The sequence below is a fragment of the Leiobunum rupestre genome, chromosome 5 (genome assembly GCF_980474605.1).
Source record: "Leiobunum rupestre chromosome 5, qqLeiRupe1.1.hap1, whole genome shotgun sequence".
Classification (NCBI taxonomy): Eukaryota; Metazoa; Arthropoda; class Arachnida; order Opiliones; family Sclerosomatidae; genus Leiobunum; species Leiobunum rupestre.
This window is the reverse complement of record NC_143388.1, coordinates 14,067,257-14,082,217: the sequence shown is the minus strand read 5'-3', so window position 1 is coordinate 14,082,217 and position 14,961 is coordinate 14,067,257. Positions and strand designations below refer to the sequence as shown.

Here is a 14,961-nt window from a genome sequence, read left to right as displayed (position 1 = left end):
AATTCATTTTGGGCTCCCAACGCCATCTCGTTACAAATAAAAATAACCAAGAATTTTGGAATTGCTGTATTTTTCAATTATAATTATTTATAATAGTATTTAATTTCAGTAGTATTTCCAAAAATATTAAAAATATTAAATTACACTCTTTAAACTAAAATAACTACTAACAATAAACAATCTGAGAAAACTCACGGGTACACGATTCATATTACAAAAATATATTTTTGTTTCCTTGTTTATAACTTTGGTCGTCATTTTCCAAAATGGCGAATTTTTTTCTCTTCTTTAAACGTGTGATAGAAGAGCGCTTCGTACTATTAGTAATAGATTTATTCACTTTAAGCACTTAAACAAAGTTACATAGAATGTTTATGGTGAACCAAAATAAAATAAAAGAAATTAGCACAAGGTTGCCAGGTAATCGGCGAGCGAAGCACCAGGGGGGAACGAGTTAAGAACTGATGCTGCGTTCCCTCTTTGAACCGCAATAGCAATTCTTTGCGTGAGAAATTCCACCGAATTCGACGCCCGATTTAAACATCGCAATTTTACAATATGTAATATGTGGAAACAATATCGATTTACCCGGTTTCAATGCATGTTTGACAGCTTCCGGTTTGCTGTATTACGCAAAGGGGCGGACTTAGAGTTCCTGGATCAGGGGGCCCCGAAAGATCCCACGTCAATACGCTAGTTCGAAAAAACATTAAGCTTATTTAAATTGAATAACAGTTTTACCCCATGCTTTTTCAAAATGAAAACAACCAATAATTTTGAAACTATATTGATTCTATTTTTCATATTTATAGTATAAACGAAATATGAAATACTCTTTCGACAAACCCTAAAAAACGAATTCGAGTAAGTCGAAATACGGTACCGCGTAGCCTCTATTTCGTTTTACGGTGATCTATTGAGGTAAAACCGTACCAAAACGACTACCTTGTAACCTTACATAACCAATCTCTTATCCACTCTGTGACTACGTGTCAGGCGCTCAGCAGAGTGGTAGCAGCCCCACCCTTTTCCCAGCATTAAAAAAATTTGAATAGTTGAACTATAATTTGGATAATCATGGTCCAGTTGTTTCTTCCTTTAAGTGGGTGCTATGGCATTTCTTTTTTTGGTTTTAGTTACGTTGTGACTTGTCACGTATGGAAATCAGGAACGTATGTAATTAAGTGCTACGTCTTAGACGAGGGGTAAGACACTCTGCGAACTAGGTGTACACTGCCGTACCTTTGACAGTGCTAAATGGAACTCGCGAACTCTTGAAAATATGTACCTTTAACAGTACTAAATGCACGAACTCGGTGTACCGATTATATGAGACTGTCTTACCCCTCGGTCTTAGAGGGGTAGGGTGAAAAGTTAGGTTTTTGCCTAGTCAAATAGAAAAAGGTTCGTTTTTGGGTTCAAACAGAGTTCAAATAGAGAGGAGCATGCAGTGGTATAGCCAGATGGGTGGGCCAAGGGGCAAGTCCACCTCCCCCGAAACGTATGGCTTTTTTTGATTCCCATTGTGTGCTCCCTCCGAAATTAAATCCTGGTTACGGTGCTGGGCTGGAATCAGGGAGAATGTCACTCAGAATTCAATTCCGCTATTTCGTTCTTGCGTATCGGAATTCTTTTTTGGCATTTGGCTTCCGCAAAATTATTAATTTCCTATGTTAAATTTAATTTTTTTTAATTTGGTTTTATCTATTTAAACCTTTCTTGTAGAGCTTTCAAATCTTTAATCTAATTTTTAATGGAATCTAACCACCACGTATAGGCCTCTGTGGTTGCCCGCAGAGTTTTATTTTGCGAAATATTATTATTATTAAATCAACAAACCTTTCTAGCTTGAATATTTTTTAGATATAGACGCGTCATCAGTCATGATATTTTAAAACTACTGTGCAATAACACATTAATTGGTATAAACTAGATAGTAACAAATTTGCAAATAGCATTTTTTTGAATGAAGGTCTATTAATTAATTAGGCAAAAACATATTAAATGGTTTTTACCTCTCCGAGGGTACTTTGTACCCTGGAGTTGTATTACAATCACCGTGTCTGTCTGTGGGTCTGTCTGTATGTCTGTGGGTCTGTCCGGGCTTATTTATTTAATAATAATAATAATAATAATAATAATCAGCTAGGCTAATACCCAAGACACCACCTTAGTGGGCATCAAGCAACTTTTATAGTCATTAAATAGCATTTAACAATTGGATATTCGTTATTAAAAGCTTCAAAACCCGTTATGTTTTCGTGAAATGAAATTTAAGCAGATGAATTTTATATATAAGCAAGATTACTCCCTCTAGACCTCCTTTCGAGGAGGAGTCAAAAGTGTAACCTTAGAGCTCTGGAACAAGCGAACAAAATTCGGGACAGGGTAAATCTTACCCCGAGAACAGGCGAGTAAAACATTTTAGGGTAAAAAGTTTACACTTTTTGTCCTGGGACAGGCGAAAAAAAACCACCTATTAAGTAAACCCCAGTTAGTTATTTCTGAACATCCTCTATCTAAATTTAAAGTACACTTTTTTCGAATAAATATGCCTTCTGAGAATTTTCACAAATATACTTCGCAATACCATTTGTCAAATCACAGTTCTTTCTACAAATTTTATGTTCTTTAATTCTATCGGTAATTGAACGTTTGGTTTCTCCAATGTATACATTAGAACACGAGCAGGGAATTTCATAAATTACACCTCGTAAATTTTCTTCGGAAATTTTTGGTTTTAATTTTGAAAGTTGTTTTCCTAATGTGATAGTGGTTTTCGAAACTAGATTAATACCAAATGGTTTTAAAATACGTTTTAATTTTTCCGTCGTGTTCTTCATGTATGGGAGAACCAATGTTTTTAATTTTTCAGAATCAACTGGTTTTAAATTTTGAACTATATTTTGGTTCAGAATAGAAGTCACCAAATTTTTAGGGTAGTCCGAGCTTGTTCATTGATTAGTTATAATTTGTTTATCTAAAATGGGATTATCAGATATTTTCTCAATGTGGCTTTTTAGACCCTTTATCACTGATGTTTTCACATGGTGAGGATGATTGGAATTGAAATTTAGAAACGGTTTTGAATGAGTTGGTTTTTGGTACATCGTGAAACATAAGGCATTTTGTTTTTTCTCAATATTAATATCTAAAAACGATAATCGACCAGAGTTTTCTAATTCTAAAGTAAATTTAATTTTCGAATTAATATTATTAATAGATTGGTGAAAAGCGTCTAAATTTTGTCTATTGCCTGACCACACAAAGAAAATATCGTCCATAAAACGTCTTCCAAATTCTCAACAAATAAATTGGCAATGATCGGGGCTGATTATCGGGGTGATTATTAGATTGAGTTGATATGGGACACAGGGCCGTGCAGACAAGGGGAAAGTGGGGGGGGGGGGGGCAAAATCCACATTGTCCCGTTGAAAAGGGCCCATGAGGGACTGTTAGGGGGCCCGCAAGCTGAAGGTGCCCACGGGAAAAGTTCAAGGAGGGGGGAGTGCAAATCGAAGCCCCACGAAAGCTCGGCACGGCCCTGATGTGACAAGATTTAATCTTAAATTACAAATAATCATTAATTATAATTTTCATGTATAGGTAATTTATCAGTTGAACTCGGGTGATGTTATTTCACCAGTACATATTTACATAAGTTTATAATATTTTACATAAGTCTGTCACTTCCTTTTACATGCAAAACTTTTACTGAGAGCTAGATACGAGAGACTTTATAATGGACTTCGGTGACGTTTTGCGTCTGCTCCTTATCGTGTCTAGCCGGGCGATTTTCGTACCATGATGACGTCACTCTGTGATTAGCTCTTACGAGACGTTAGTAAAATATTTTCCAAAGTGATATACTTATTGAATAATATTATAGACGTATGATATTTATAATACCTGAGTTTCAAATATATAACTAGATATAGCCATAGGTGCCATAACTACAATAAGTAGGACACTTTCTATTGCTTTAATTCTAATTTCCTTACAGAACCTTTTTGCGACAAAGATACTCTCTTGAAGTTACCGTCCTTGGTGAATAATTTTCTTTAAGAATATAATAAAAAAAATCGGAGAGCCCGTTCTGGAGTCGTGAGGAACTTTGCCTTTGTTTTGAAGCCCGCGTGCGAATCACGCGTGCCAAAAAAACATATTTCATTTGGGCTCGTGCCGCCGAATTTTATTTTTTATTTTATCAATTAAGTGTAATATTCCGCCGATCTATCGGAAACCAGATATTTTGGCTTAGGCGGAAGTCTCGCGTGTTTTAGACACTAGGGGGCTCTGTGCTGATAAAACATCTGGATTGCGCAATAGCTATGAAGATCAGTTCCGTTGTAAATCTCGTTAATTGTCATACTTACTGTTATTATGTTACTTATGATATGGCCTATTGAATCTTTCCATTATTTCCGTTAATTATAGTCCTTTTTTCATCATTTATTTGAAATCAACACGCTTTCTCCTATTCACTTCCGCAAGAGAGCTTTACAACGAAAACAAACTTCACCATTGAGTTGAGAATAATAATTAGCATTTCCGTACCCAAAAAACTACTATTCGAAGTTATGGGATTTCGAAGTTATGGGAATTCGATATTATGGGAATTCGAAGTTATGGGAATTCAAAGTTATGGGAATTCGAAGTTATGGGAATTCAAAGTTATGGGAATTTGAAGTTATGGGAATTCGAAGTTATGGGAATTCGAAGTTATGGGAATTCGAAGTTATGGGAATTTTGTATTCGGGGTTTTGGTTCGAAGATATGAGAATTCTACGTAATGGGAATTCGGAGTTATGGGAATTCGGAGAAATGGGAATTCTGCGATATGGGAATTTATGGGAATTTTGTATTCGGAGTTGTGATTTTCGAAATTATGAGAAGTTCCCTTTTCTTCCTCCCCAACCCCTCACTCGGCCTTGGCAGAGGCGGGCAGAGTCAACCGTAAATTTCGCACTTTACTGACTTTAAAGTGTTATTGCGCTAAATTAAACAATCCATGACTATAGTCATGTATGATAAGAGTTTCTGTTTAAATCGGGCAACCGCGCCCACTGACACCATCTCTTCAGGTAGGTTGTTCCATGGAATAATTGTGCGGCGAAAGAACGAGGATTTAGTAATAATCGCGTTTGCAGTGAGGAAGATGAAGTTTGCTACTGTTTCCAGGGGTGGGAAGTGAAGAAGCTGTATATGAAAAATAGTTTGGTTTAGGGTCGCGCAGAAGTTTATATAATATCCAATCAGATGCGAAACATTTGACACCAGATGCACCAATTGATAAAAACATCATAAACTGTACTCTTTTTGCTTCCGAGTAAGCTAATAATTTCACCTAAAGGCTACTTGGTACCTTTATTTTAGTTTGAATAAAGCGGGCCAAAATACTAGTGTTATTACTTAACCGTAGATGGCGCTACATCTCCAGTAACGTCGAAATTTCTAGAAAAATGATGCAAATCTTTTCGTCTGATTCACAATAGTAGTTGCATAAGCAAAGTTTTACGTGGTAAAATATTTCACTTTGTGTTTCACCAGAAGGTATTTAATAACTTATATTTTGTATAAATTGGCTAATTGTTTTTCCAATTTCATTAACAATATCGTTTTTCATCTACCTAGTATTTAAGGAATAGTAATCTACCCAAAAACAAGATGTTGGTTTTCAAGCTCTGCAGTAATCCCACAATTGGGATGATGGCAAAGAGTCAGTTGACAACTATTGGAAGAATAACTATTCAATCTTCGAAATCAAATCCGATGATTACTAGGATTCAATGTCTTACGAACAATACGAAGTCCACAATTGGCAGAACAGCCAAAAGAAGAACCCTCAAAGAAATGGCAATGGCTCCAGCGGAAGGAACTGGTATGTTTGACTGTGGTTGATTCTTAGAATATTAGTACGTCAAGTTGACAGCAAACTAATATATGATTATTTTATTATTATTATTGAAAGGGGAGATAGTCCCAATCGGGCACTTCGACCAAAGGTCCATTGTGTAACCCTAGGCCTTAAGACTTAAAAAGTCTAATCTCTGACATAAATTTGTTTGGCTGGCATGTTAAAGAAATCAAAGTTTCCAGTTGATGCTCAAACCTTTGAGCTGCGTATTTTTTGCATCTACAAAGTACCTTAGAGGACGTTGGTTTTATGTTATTCTTGTCTTCGACTGCTTGGTGTACGTAATATAAGTGCGTACTCAGGAGCCCAATAAGTGTATCTCACTTTCGAAGCTTGAATTGATGGTCAGTGATGAGATTGGAGATAAGGCCCTAGCAAGTTTTTCAGGTGGGTCAAGATCTCATAGTGGCGGCCCCCCTACCCCCAAATATTCAATCACTTATTCGTGGCAATGCGAGGCCCAGCATTTTGGACGTGTGGTCACAAGTTATTGGTCCCATTGCATTTTTGGTGCTCCCCCTATGCGGTCTCACCAATCGCACCACCCTAGGGCCGGCACTGCTAAGGGGATAGGAACAGCGGCTTCAGGACCAGCGCAGACTCTGCCCCTTTTCATTCCCAATAAAGCTGAACCTTATTGTATGTGCCTACTGCCTAGCTCCTAAAGGAGGCTTAAGTAGCTGTAGACCAGTTTGGAGGATATGTTAAACTGGTTAAGAGCCTTGACTATCTGAATAAATTTGGATAATCTTGTCTCAATTCACGAAGCTTCTTTTTGAGACAAAAGTCAACACAGAAACAGATAACAGAAATTTTTTCTGGGAAAACACTAGCGTAAACACCAAGGCTCTCATAAGAGCCGTATTTACTAGTAATACAATACATTCCCACTCGAGCATCAGAATGTGTCTTAGACCCAGATGATCGCTCCTTGGCTCCAATGGTCTTACAGTTGGACCACTCCATACAGCTTGGGATAATTTAGTAGTCATAATATCAGAACCCATTGAGAGAACAGGTAACTGACTCAAGAATTTGCGGTAGAGCTTGGTGTGGCTGTTATCCCAATTATTAGCCCTCCACCAGCCATTCTGGTTGATGCACCCATAACAGCAGCTTCCTCTATAAAAAGGTGAAGAGGAAGAATATTCAGGATAATTTCTAGAGTAGCCAGTGATTGAAATGGACTTATTCACGAACTGCAACGCGTTTCCTTTCAAAGCTTCCAATTCTTCTGGAAAACGGGAGCTGTGCAATAAAAAGTAATCTTTACAAATTAGAACGGTATGAGGAAAAACTTAAACTGAAGAGGTGTTCCGGTCCATTTCGAGCACTGAGAGTAGTGCTTTAAGCTGTTCTCAAAGCTCCTTAAATTAGGATTATGAAAAACATTTTGTCATAATATCATCCATATTATTAATTCTTATATATCATTGTTGTTGCACCTGTGACCTCTATCCACCCGGAAAGTGTGCGTAGTGTCTAGCGTCGGATGTATAATATGTTGATTTGGGTTCAAAGTGCGAACAATGATTCCAATAGTTCTTATTGTAAATTATAAGAAATGCTTGTAGAGGTATAAAATGTTGCTCTTAATGTTGTGAGAAAGAAATTATCACGATTTTGAAATGTGGAAGTTGCTTGTGGACTTGTAGAAGACGATGTTTTCTCTGTAAGCTATCTTAATGAATAAACTAAATTTTTCTTAATTTCTATTTGCAGCATTCAACATTGGTAAAGGAGCCTTAGCTGGAGCTTCAGCGATAGGAATTGGAGCTTTGTGCTTCTACGGCCTTGGTTTATCAAATCAAAGCGGAATTTTAGAACAGTCAATGTAAGCTTTTAGCATAAGTCTCTAACATTGTTCCATAAGTTTGTCACTTTGGGTAATATTTTACTGAGAACTAGTAACAGTGACTTCATCACAAGAAGAAAATATCCCCCAAGCGAGGCGCTGTCAAAGGCTACGTGTGACTCGATAGCCAGGGGACGCAAAACGGTGACTAAGTCCGTAATGCAGTCGGTCTTGTGAATAGCTCTCAGTAAAACTTTGGCATATGAAGAATAGGAAGCGTCACACTTATGTAACAATATTATACACTTATGCCTTTGGTTATCACTTTTGTTTTAAATTAAGTATATTTTTTACATATTTCACTGTGAATATTTAACAGGCTATGGCCCGACTATGTGAAGAGCCGAATCCATTCTACTTATTTGTATTTTGGTGGTAGTATTGTATTAACTGCCGCTTCTGCAGCGGCTGTTTTAAGATCTCCAGCTGTGTTGAACATGATGATGAAAAATTCGTGGCTGGTATGTTCAAATCAAGTTGGAGATTACCAAAATAGAATTTGTAATTGAAAATAAAATGTAACATTGTTTTTAGGCAATTGGAGCCACATTGGCAGCCATGATGGGCACTGGTATTCTAGCCCGTTCCATACCATACTCTGAAGGATTCGGAAGCAAACAAATGGCTTGGATGTTACACAGCAGTGTAATGGGAGCCGTAGTAGCACCGCTGTGTCTCTTAGGTGGACCTATAATCTTGAGAGCAGCCTTGTACACAGCTGGTGTTGTTTCTGGACTATCAGCTGTTGCTGTTTGTGCACCGAGTGACAAGTTTCTCAACATGGGTGGACCACTTGCTATTGGCCTTGGAGTTGTTTTTGCCTCGTCTTTAGGCGAGTTCATTTTTAGACTCTATTTTTAACTTTTTAAGTTTTTAGTCATTTTATTTTATAGAAACATCTATTGGGAAATATTTATGTATGCAGTTATTAAAACAATTTCACAAAGCTGCGAAGTATTAGCAATGACCCGTGTTTCTTTTGACTCTTGAGACATTAATTTTTTATTAACTTGTTTGTCGCATCATTGGCATACGTCATAGCGAAACTCTGTCTTAAAATTGCCACCATGACATTTTACTAAGTCACTTACAAATAATTACTTATCGCGATATCAGTGATTGATACCGATTTCATATCGGTTTGGGCCCAACACTACCACTGAGTGTCTCCATCACCTGGGTCGAGAATGTATGCCTCCCTGCCCACGATTAGCTGAAAATTGATTGGTTGGGTACATTTTAATGTCAATAACATGCGGAAAATGGGAGCGCCCATCGCACTAAAAACTTGTGCTATAACCCACATGGAAAGATACGCCACTAACTTTTAAGATGCTGTGTATGAACCAAAAATTACGGTATTTTTGAAAATATGGTTGAATTTATGTTTCTTGTCCATTTCCATAGGCTCAATGTTTCTACCAGCAACGACTGTTTTGGGGTCCGGTCTCTATTCCATCGCCATGTATGGTGGCCTAGTTCTCTTTAGTGGTTTCTTACTCTATGACACGCAGAGAATTGTCAGAATCGCTGAAATTCATCCAGAATATGCTATCAAGCCTTTCGATCCCGTTAATGCGTAAGTACATTTCTCACTCTCTAAAGTTCAAAATAAATATTTTCAATGTAACCAAAGATTTCCATTTTTTCGAACCAGCTCTATTTCAATTTACATGGATACCATGAACATTTTCATTCGTATTGTGCAATTGTTGGCTATGGGTGGAGGTCGAAAGAAGTAAAACACCGCTGTCAAATTTTGGATAAACTATATTATTTTGTGAATATCTCTGAACTTAAGTAACAAGAGCCTAGTTATCCTTAAAATTGTCTCAACGTATTATTTAATACTAAAGTTACTATGTAAAAAGGGAATTTGTATAGTACAATTTCATTTCATTTATGTAAAATTTAATTTAAAATTTAAAAATTGTTTTCATGATCTTTATGGAAATAAAGAATATGATAGCTTGATTATTATTGTAGTAAGTTTAATGCAATGTAATTGTTTATAGTTGGGATATTATTGGCTGGGATCGAGGTCAAAATTTCCCCTCAGCATGAAAGGGGGGAGGAAAAAACGTCACCAGTTTGTGCTTCAATCGCTTTGGAAGACGTCAGATTTTGATATTTGATTTTTTATTGAGTAGGAGCTTACTCTTCGAACATGAGGGGATTCCTCATGATCGAAGAGTAAGGCTGGGCGAATAACCGAATTATTTGGTTGAGTATCGAAACGAATAAGCTTTTCGATATTCGTTTCACACCTCATTATTTGATCGAATATCGAATAACATATTATTCGGTAAATATACTCTTATTCCCGCCTCCCAATCGGCAAGTGCCACCCCATAGCTGCCTATATGGAGGGTGAAGCCAGAACCGGTTTTGGGGGAAGAAATTTCTATAGTAGAGATCTCGGTTGACGGCTAGGACGGCGGCGCCTATTAAAATTCAAATAAAATAATCTATAGGCAATTCTATAAAATAACGTACGTCATTGGCCAATTGGCTCTCAGTAGATACTTCTTTGGGTGTAGGCCCTAAATGGGTCGGAGTGTGCAATAACTGGTGGCTTTAACGGGGAGTCGGGGTCCGGCTCTTGTAACCCATAAGGGCGGTGGCGCACTGGGAGATGTTAGCTTCGATCAATTGGTCCTATCTCCACCTCCGACTTCGGTCAGGTTTCTGCTGGATACTGAGCTTCGGCTCAGGCTAACGGAGAGGGTCCGTGCAAACTGGCCGCCTCGGTGGATTGGGTAGCCTGCTGTGGGGCGGCGGGCCTGCATATGTGGGCACGGTGGTCCTGCCTCCCGGCCTTTTGGAACAACACCGGAATCTCCGGTGCCGACTGTGCCGGGTTACTTGGACTGCTGTGTGCTCGTCGTTCCCCTTTAGGAGCTCTCTCCAAAGGGTTTGACTCCTTACCTGTGTAGGTAGGGTGTCGGCTGGAGTTTCTACAGCATCCATTCTTAATCCCACTGCTGTGTGCGAAGTGGGAATTGGTCCACCCATTGCTGCACCTTCTGCTGGGTTGAGTGGCTTGCGTCAAAGGTGCGACCATAAGTAGTAGGGTTCTACTACCCAGGCTGGATTTGTCACCTGTCCGGGCTAGGTGGACGCTGGCGTAGGGCACTATGATGATAGGCCTCCGGTGGTATGGTCTCTGTTACTAGGTACACCGGGCTATAAATTCTGACACACTTCTTTGGGTGTACAGATAGTTTTAGTATTTTATTTAAGTCACAGGTCAACTATCCCGTCATTAAGTCGTTCAGTTCTACCATTTAGATATAAATTTTTTAAATGTTTTGACCATTCGACCTATTATTCGACTAATATTTGGCCCTATATTCGACGAATATTCGGCATATTATTCGACGAATAGAAATAGCTATACCCACAATAGGTCATTCTATAAAATAGGAGGGGTTGTGAGGGGAAAATGTTGCCCGTGACGTCTTTCTGTCAAGTAAGAGGGTGCTCGTATTCAGAATGATAAGATTCTGGCGATTCTGAGAGAAAGACAGGCTCTCATTTCCGGAGTTATTTCGGGCATTTTCAGCGGTCAAACCGGACACTCCCTAAAATGCATAGGTGGCATAGTTCGCATAGTTCCGGCATATGTCGATTTCCTACCGTAAACATTGCTACTATAGCATGTAAACCAAGGGGCGGAATAACTATTTATAAGGCATTGTTGTTTTGTATCAGGCATAGCTTTTTTTGCAGATCGGCATTGCTCTGACATAACTTTTCGTATTATATATTTTTATATATGAATTCTCTGGCATAGCTCTCTAAAATCGACCGACGTGACATCGGCCCACGAGAAACGTGGTGGTTTGGATTCGCCCATAGATATAGGAAACGCCGAGTAATGTCGCCTGCCGGCGACGCGCACTCACTTCGCTCGAGCGCCGGGGGCGCGCGGCGCCCCCAACCCCATACTAAAAAATGCTATGGGCCATCTATAACGCAACCTAGAGGACAGCACCAAGCCTTACGCACCAGGTAAAGTCGGGCGTGGAATGTATTCTATCCGTACGAAACTCGACAAAAAGAGTTGTACCTGATACAAAACAACAATGCCTTATAAATAGTGATTCCGCTCCTTGGTTTACTTGCTATAGTAGCAATGTTTATGGTAGGAAATCGACCGACGAACTATGCCAACTATGCCACCTATGCATTTTAGGGAGTAGCGTGAAAGCGTAGTCAGTGACTTGGTGATTTAATGGATTATTGTTTTGTTTTACTAACAATTTAATTATATCTTAGCTTCTACAGTATATTTATAGTAATCGGTGACTGTTGGTATCGAAGTTACGACATGTTAACAAGTAATAATTAGATATTTCATGTAATATATACCTAAGCCTTGGCCTAAATAATAACTTGCTCTATAAATCTCTAGTCAATAGGCTTTTGTCGGTTTCAAACGAAAATGACACGCAGCGCCTCTCGTGGCGAAATCACGCGTAACTTGGTTAAAAGTTTTTTCCCCGCCCCCATTGAAATTAATTTAAAGTTGGCGATAATTAAACGTTAATTAACCTACCAAATGATATAAGAAATATTACACTGACAAGTTTTACCGTTTATATGAACTTAAATGTAATATAAACTCGCCTTGAAAAGTCGTTTATCGCTTTATAACATTCAAAAATAATATTTTTCCCGCACCATGTAGATAACCGAACAGCTGCTCGTGTAGGTAAAGTTTGCGTTGTCAACGCGCGTATTAGAAAGTTCAATGAGATTTTAGAAAGTAGGTTGTAATTCGGAACGATATTAATAGTTTTCGCGAATTTTGTTATCAGTTAATTATAAATATGACTTGAAATAAGTTTCAAGGTTTATTTAAAAGCTAGTTTCATAACTTTTCATCCATTGGTTCGTTCACAATGTACCTTTAAAGTAGACGAAAATTTTAAGACGGTGACTCTTGCCCAGTCTTAAAGAGTAAGTTGCAAATTATTCGTTACCGCCTTAATATTACTTTTAAACGAAGAAATTACGATTAAAATACCCGAATATAAAGTTTCGTTGCTTTATGTTTCGTAGATAATTAGAAATAATTAAAAGAACGGGAAATGTTTTTGAATTTTGCCGTGGTCATTGACGTCATTGACAACAGGTTATCTCATTGGTCGCTTTACCCAACATGAGGCTTAGGCTTGCATACAAATTCTTGATGATACTATGATGCTACTAATTCCGTGGACGAAAACGAAAAAAACCCCTATTGGACCATGGGATCCTACTAACAGAATTTTTATACGGTGCTCGTGCTCCGTGCGCGACGCACGGTGCGCCCGAGAAGTCGAGTAATTTTATTCATCGTGCAGTTAAAGTTAGAGAGCACGCGCATATTTTTGTTTTTGTTGAGCTTGTGCGAAAACGCACGAGACCCTCTACACGGAAATATTAGGAAGCGCGCGCTCCAAAAAATAACACTTTTTATACATGTATGCGTATATATTATTTTATGGAAAGAGCTATTGAAATAGGCCTGCACAATGCTACGTAGTAGAAAAACGATATGAAACCGAAGGCTCCTCACGCCGCGCCGCGTGATTTGAAAAGATAATTTCTATGCTTTTATTTTTTATTTCGATAATAAGCCTAATATTACGATTAAAAATCTCTGGTTTGAAAACTTCTACAAGTAAACAGAATCGCTCCACTTCAGTTCCTTCTATTTTAGGAAGAAAACTACAGCTTCGATTTGCCCCAAATTGCTCGTGCTAGGGAGGAGAAAAATTCGCGGAAAATTTCAGGATTTTGGGCTCGCTCGGTTTGCCGGGAGTAGTGGCTCACTCCTGTAATCCCAGGCGTCCGGGAGGTAGGATTGTGGATGGCCGTGTGAGGACGACCACCAATCCCCCAACGGGTGGTCGGAATACTTCCGCCACGGGTGTCCCCACGTATCCCTCCGTTGGCGTGGCCGTTACACATATCTCGCCCTGATTAATCAGATGGCGTCTTCGCCGGGCTCGCCGTCTTCTCAGACTCAAAATCAGCCCTTTCCTCTTTGAATAATAATAAAAAAAACTCGCTTGGTTTGTGCGGATGAAGTTAAAGGGGCTCCAAAGTTCGGTGGCAAAATGTGTGTAAAGTCAGTAAAGTGCGAAATTTACGGTTGACTCTGCCCGCCTCTGGCAAAGCCGAGTGAGGGATAGATCATGCTTGGAGAAGGTAGATGCGCCAGAAAAGCTCAACTTGAATTTCAACTATTTTTTCCAATAAACCTGCTTCTTTTATTTGACAATGCAAATTTATTTTAGAACGTGAGTCTCCGAGAGCTTCATTAATTTGCAAATTAATTACATTAACAGAACTTGACAGTATATCGTAGTTCATTTTAGCTCCTAAGCCTTGGTTGTTCAAACCAGTTTGTTTACTAAAATAATGACCGTCGGTTTATCAGACCACTGCCAACTTTGATCACGCGCTGTTCGCGCTACTACGGCCAACACATTCGTCGAAATTCCGCGAGCAAGGATTTTCCCCCTATAAACTGTACTATAATGTGTAGGAGTTCAGCGCCACGCTCGGTGGTTATATTGTCTTCAATGTAAAAACTATACTAAAAATAATAATCCGCTAGGGGCGCTAACGTCATACACATCTTTTGCTCATAGGTTAACACAGAAACGTCAACGAATGAGATGGCCGCTGTAGCGCGAGAGATGCGCGAGAAATCAAAGTTGGCCGTGATCAGACGTAGAGCTAATTACGCCACGGTGTAATCGGAATTTTAGCTTCGATGACGTCAAATATTTCGTAGTGTACAGATGACGCAATAGCTGTGAAACAAACCGTTAGAAATAGAGCTACAGTAGTGGCATACTGATGAGTAATTATGTTACATATGTTATTACCTATTCCCAAGTGCAATTTATCGCGTTAAAAGACCGGGATGGAAATTAGCTTTTATTAGACTCGATTTTCTCATAATTTTCATAAGTAAAACGCCCTCCGATTCTGAGCGCTATTTCGATAACTTCGGTTCATTTAATTCTGGTATTACTTAAAATTATTTTCATTGATGAAAGAAAGGAGAACTCAAACCGTCAAAATTCGTGCATTTTCTTGTGTACAATTTTCATTGGTTAGACCTGTTGTATATGGAGCCACCAGGTGGGGCTAAATGATGTAACAAACAATATATATAAAAAATCTG

At 38.7% G+C, this 14,961-nt stretch overlaps 1 protein-coding gene across 1 annotated transcript; it reads left to right on the top strand.

Moving 5' to 3' along the window:
- Nucleotides 1–5,472: 5,472 nt before the first annotated feature.
- Nucleotides 5,473–9,747, top strand: LOC149943602 (growth hormone-inducible transmembrane protein-like). The gene is made up of 7 exons (XM_090175305.1): nucleotides 5,473–5,553; nucleotides 5,635–5,881; nucleotides 7,640–7,751; nucleotides 8,092–8,233; nucleotides 8,307–8,604; nucleotides 9,180–9,351; nucleotides 9,430–9,747. The coding sequence occupies exons 2-7, from the start codon at nucleotides 5,668–5,670 to the stop codon at nucleotides 9,512–9,514; spliced, it is 1,023 nt and encodes a 340-aa protein (XP_090031431.1). The 5' UTR covers nucleotides 5,473–5,553; nucleotides 5,635–5,667; the 3' UTR covers nucleotides 9,515–9,747.
- The last annotated feature ends 5,214 nt before the right edge of the window (nucleotides 9,748–14,961 follow it).

What these genes read in the sequence shown, in the direction of transcription:
- LOC149943602 (XM_090175305.1), top strand. Translation starts at nt 5,668, where the DNA reads ATGTTGGTTTTCAAGCTCTGCAGTAATCCCACAATTGGGATGATGGCA. An exon ending in GGCTCCAGCGGAAGGAACTG is followed by an intron (nt 5,882 to 7,639) that starts GTATGTTTGACT and finishes TTCTATTTGCAG; the next exon opens with CATTCAACATTGGTAAAGGA. An exon ending in CCTTTCGATCCCGTTAATGC is followed by an intron (nt 9,352 to 9,429) that starts GTAAGTACATTT and finishes TTTTCGAACCAG; the next exon opens with CTCTATTTCAATTTACATGG.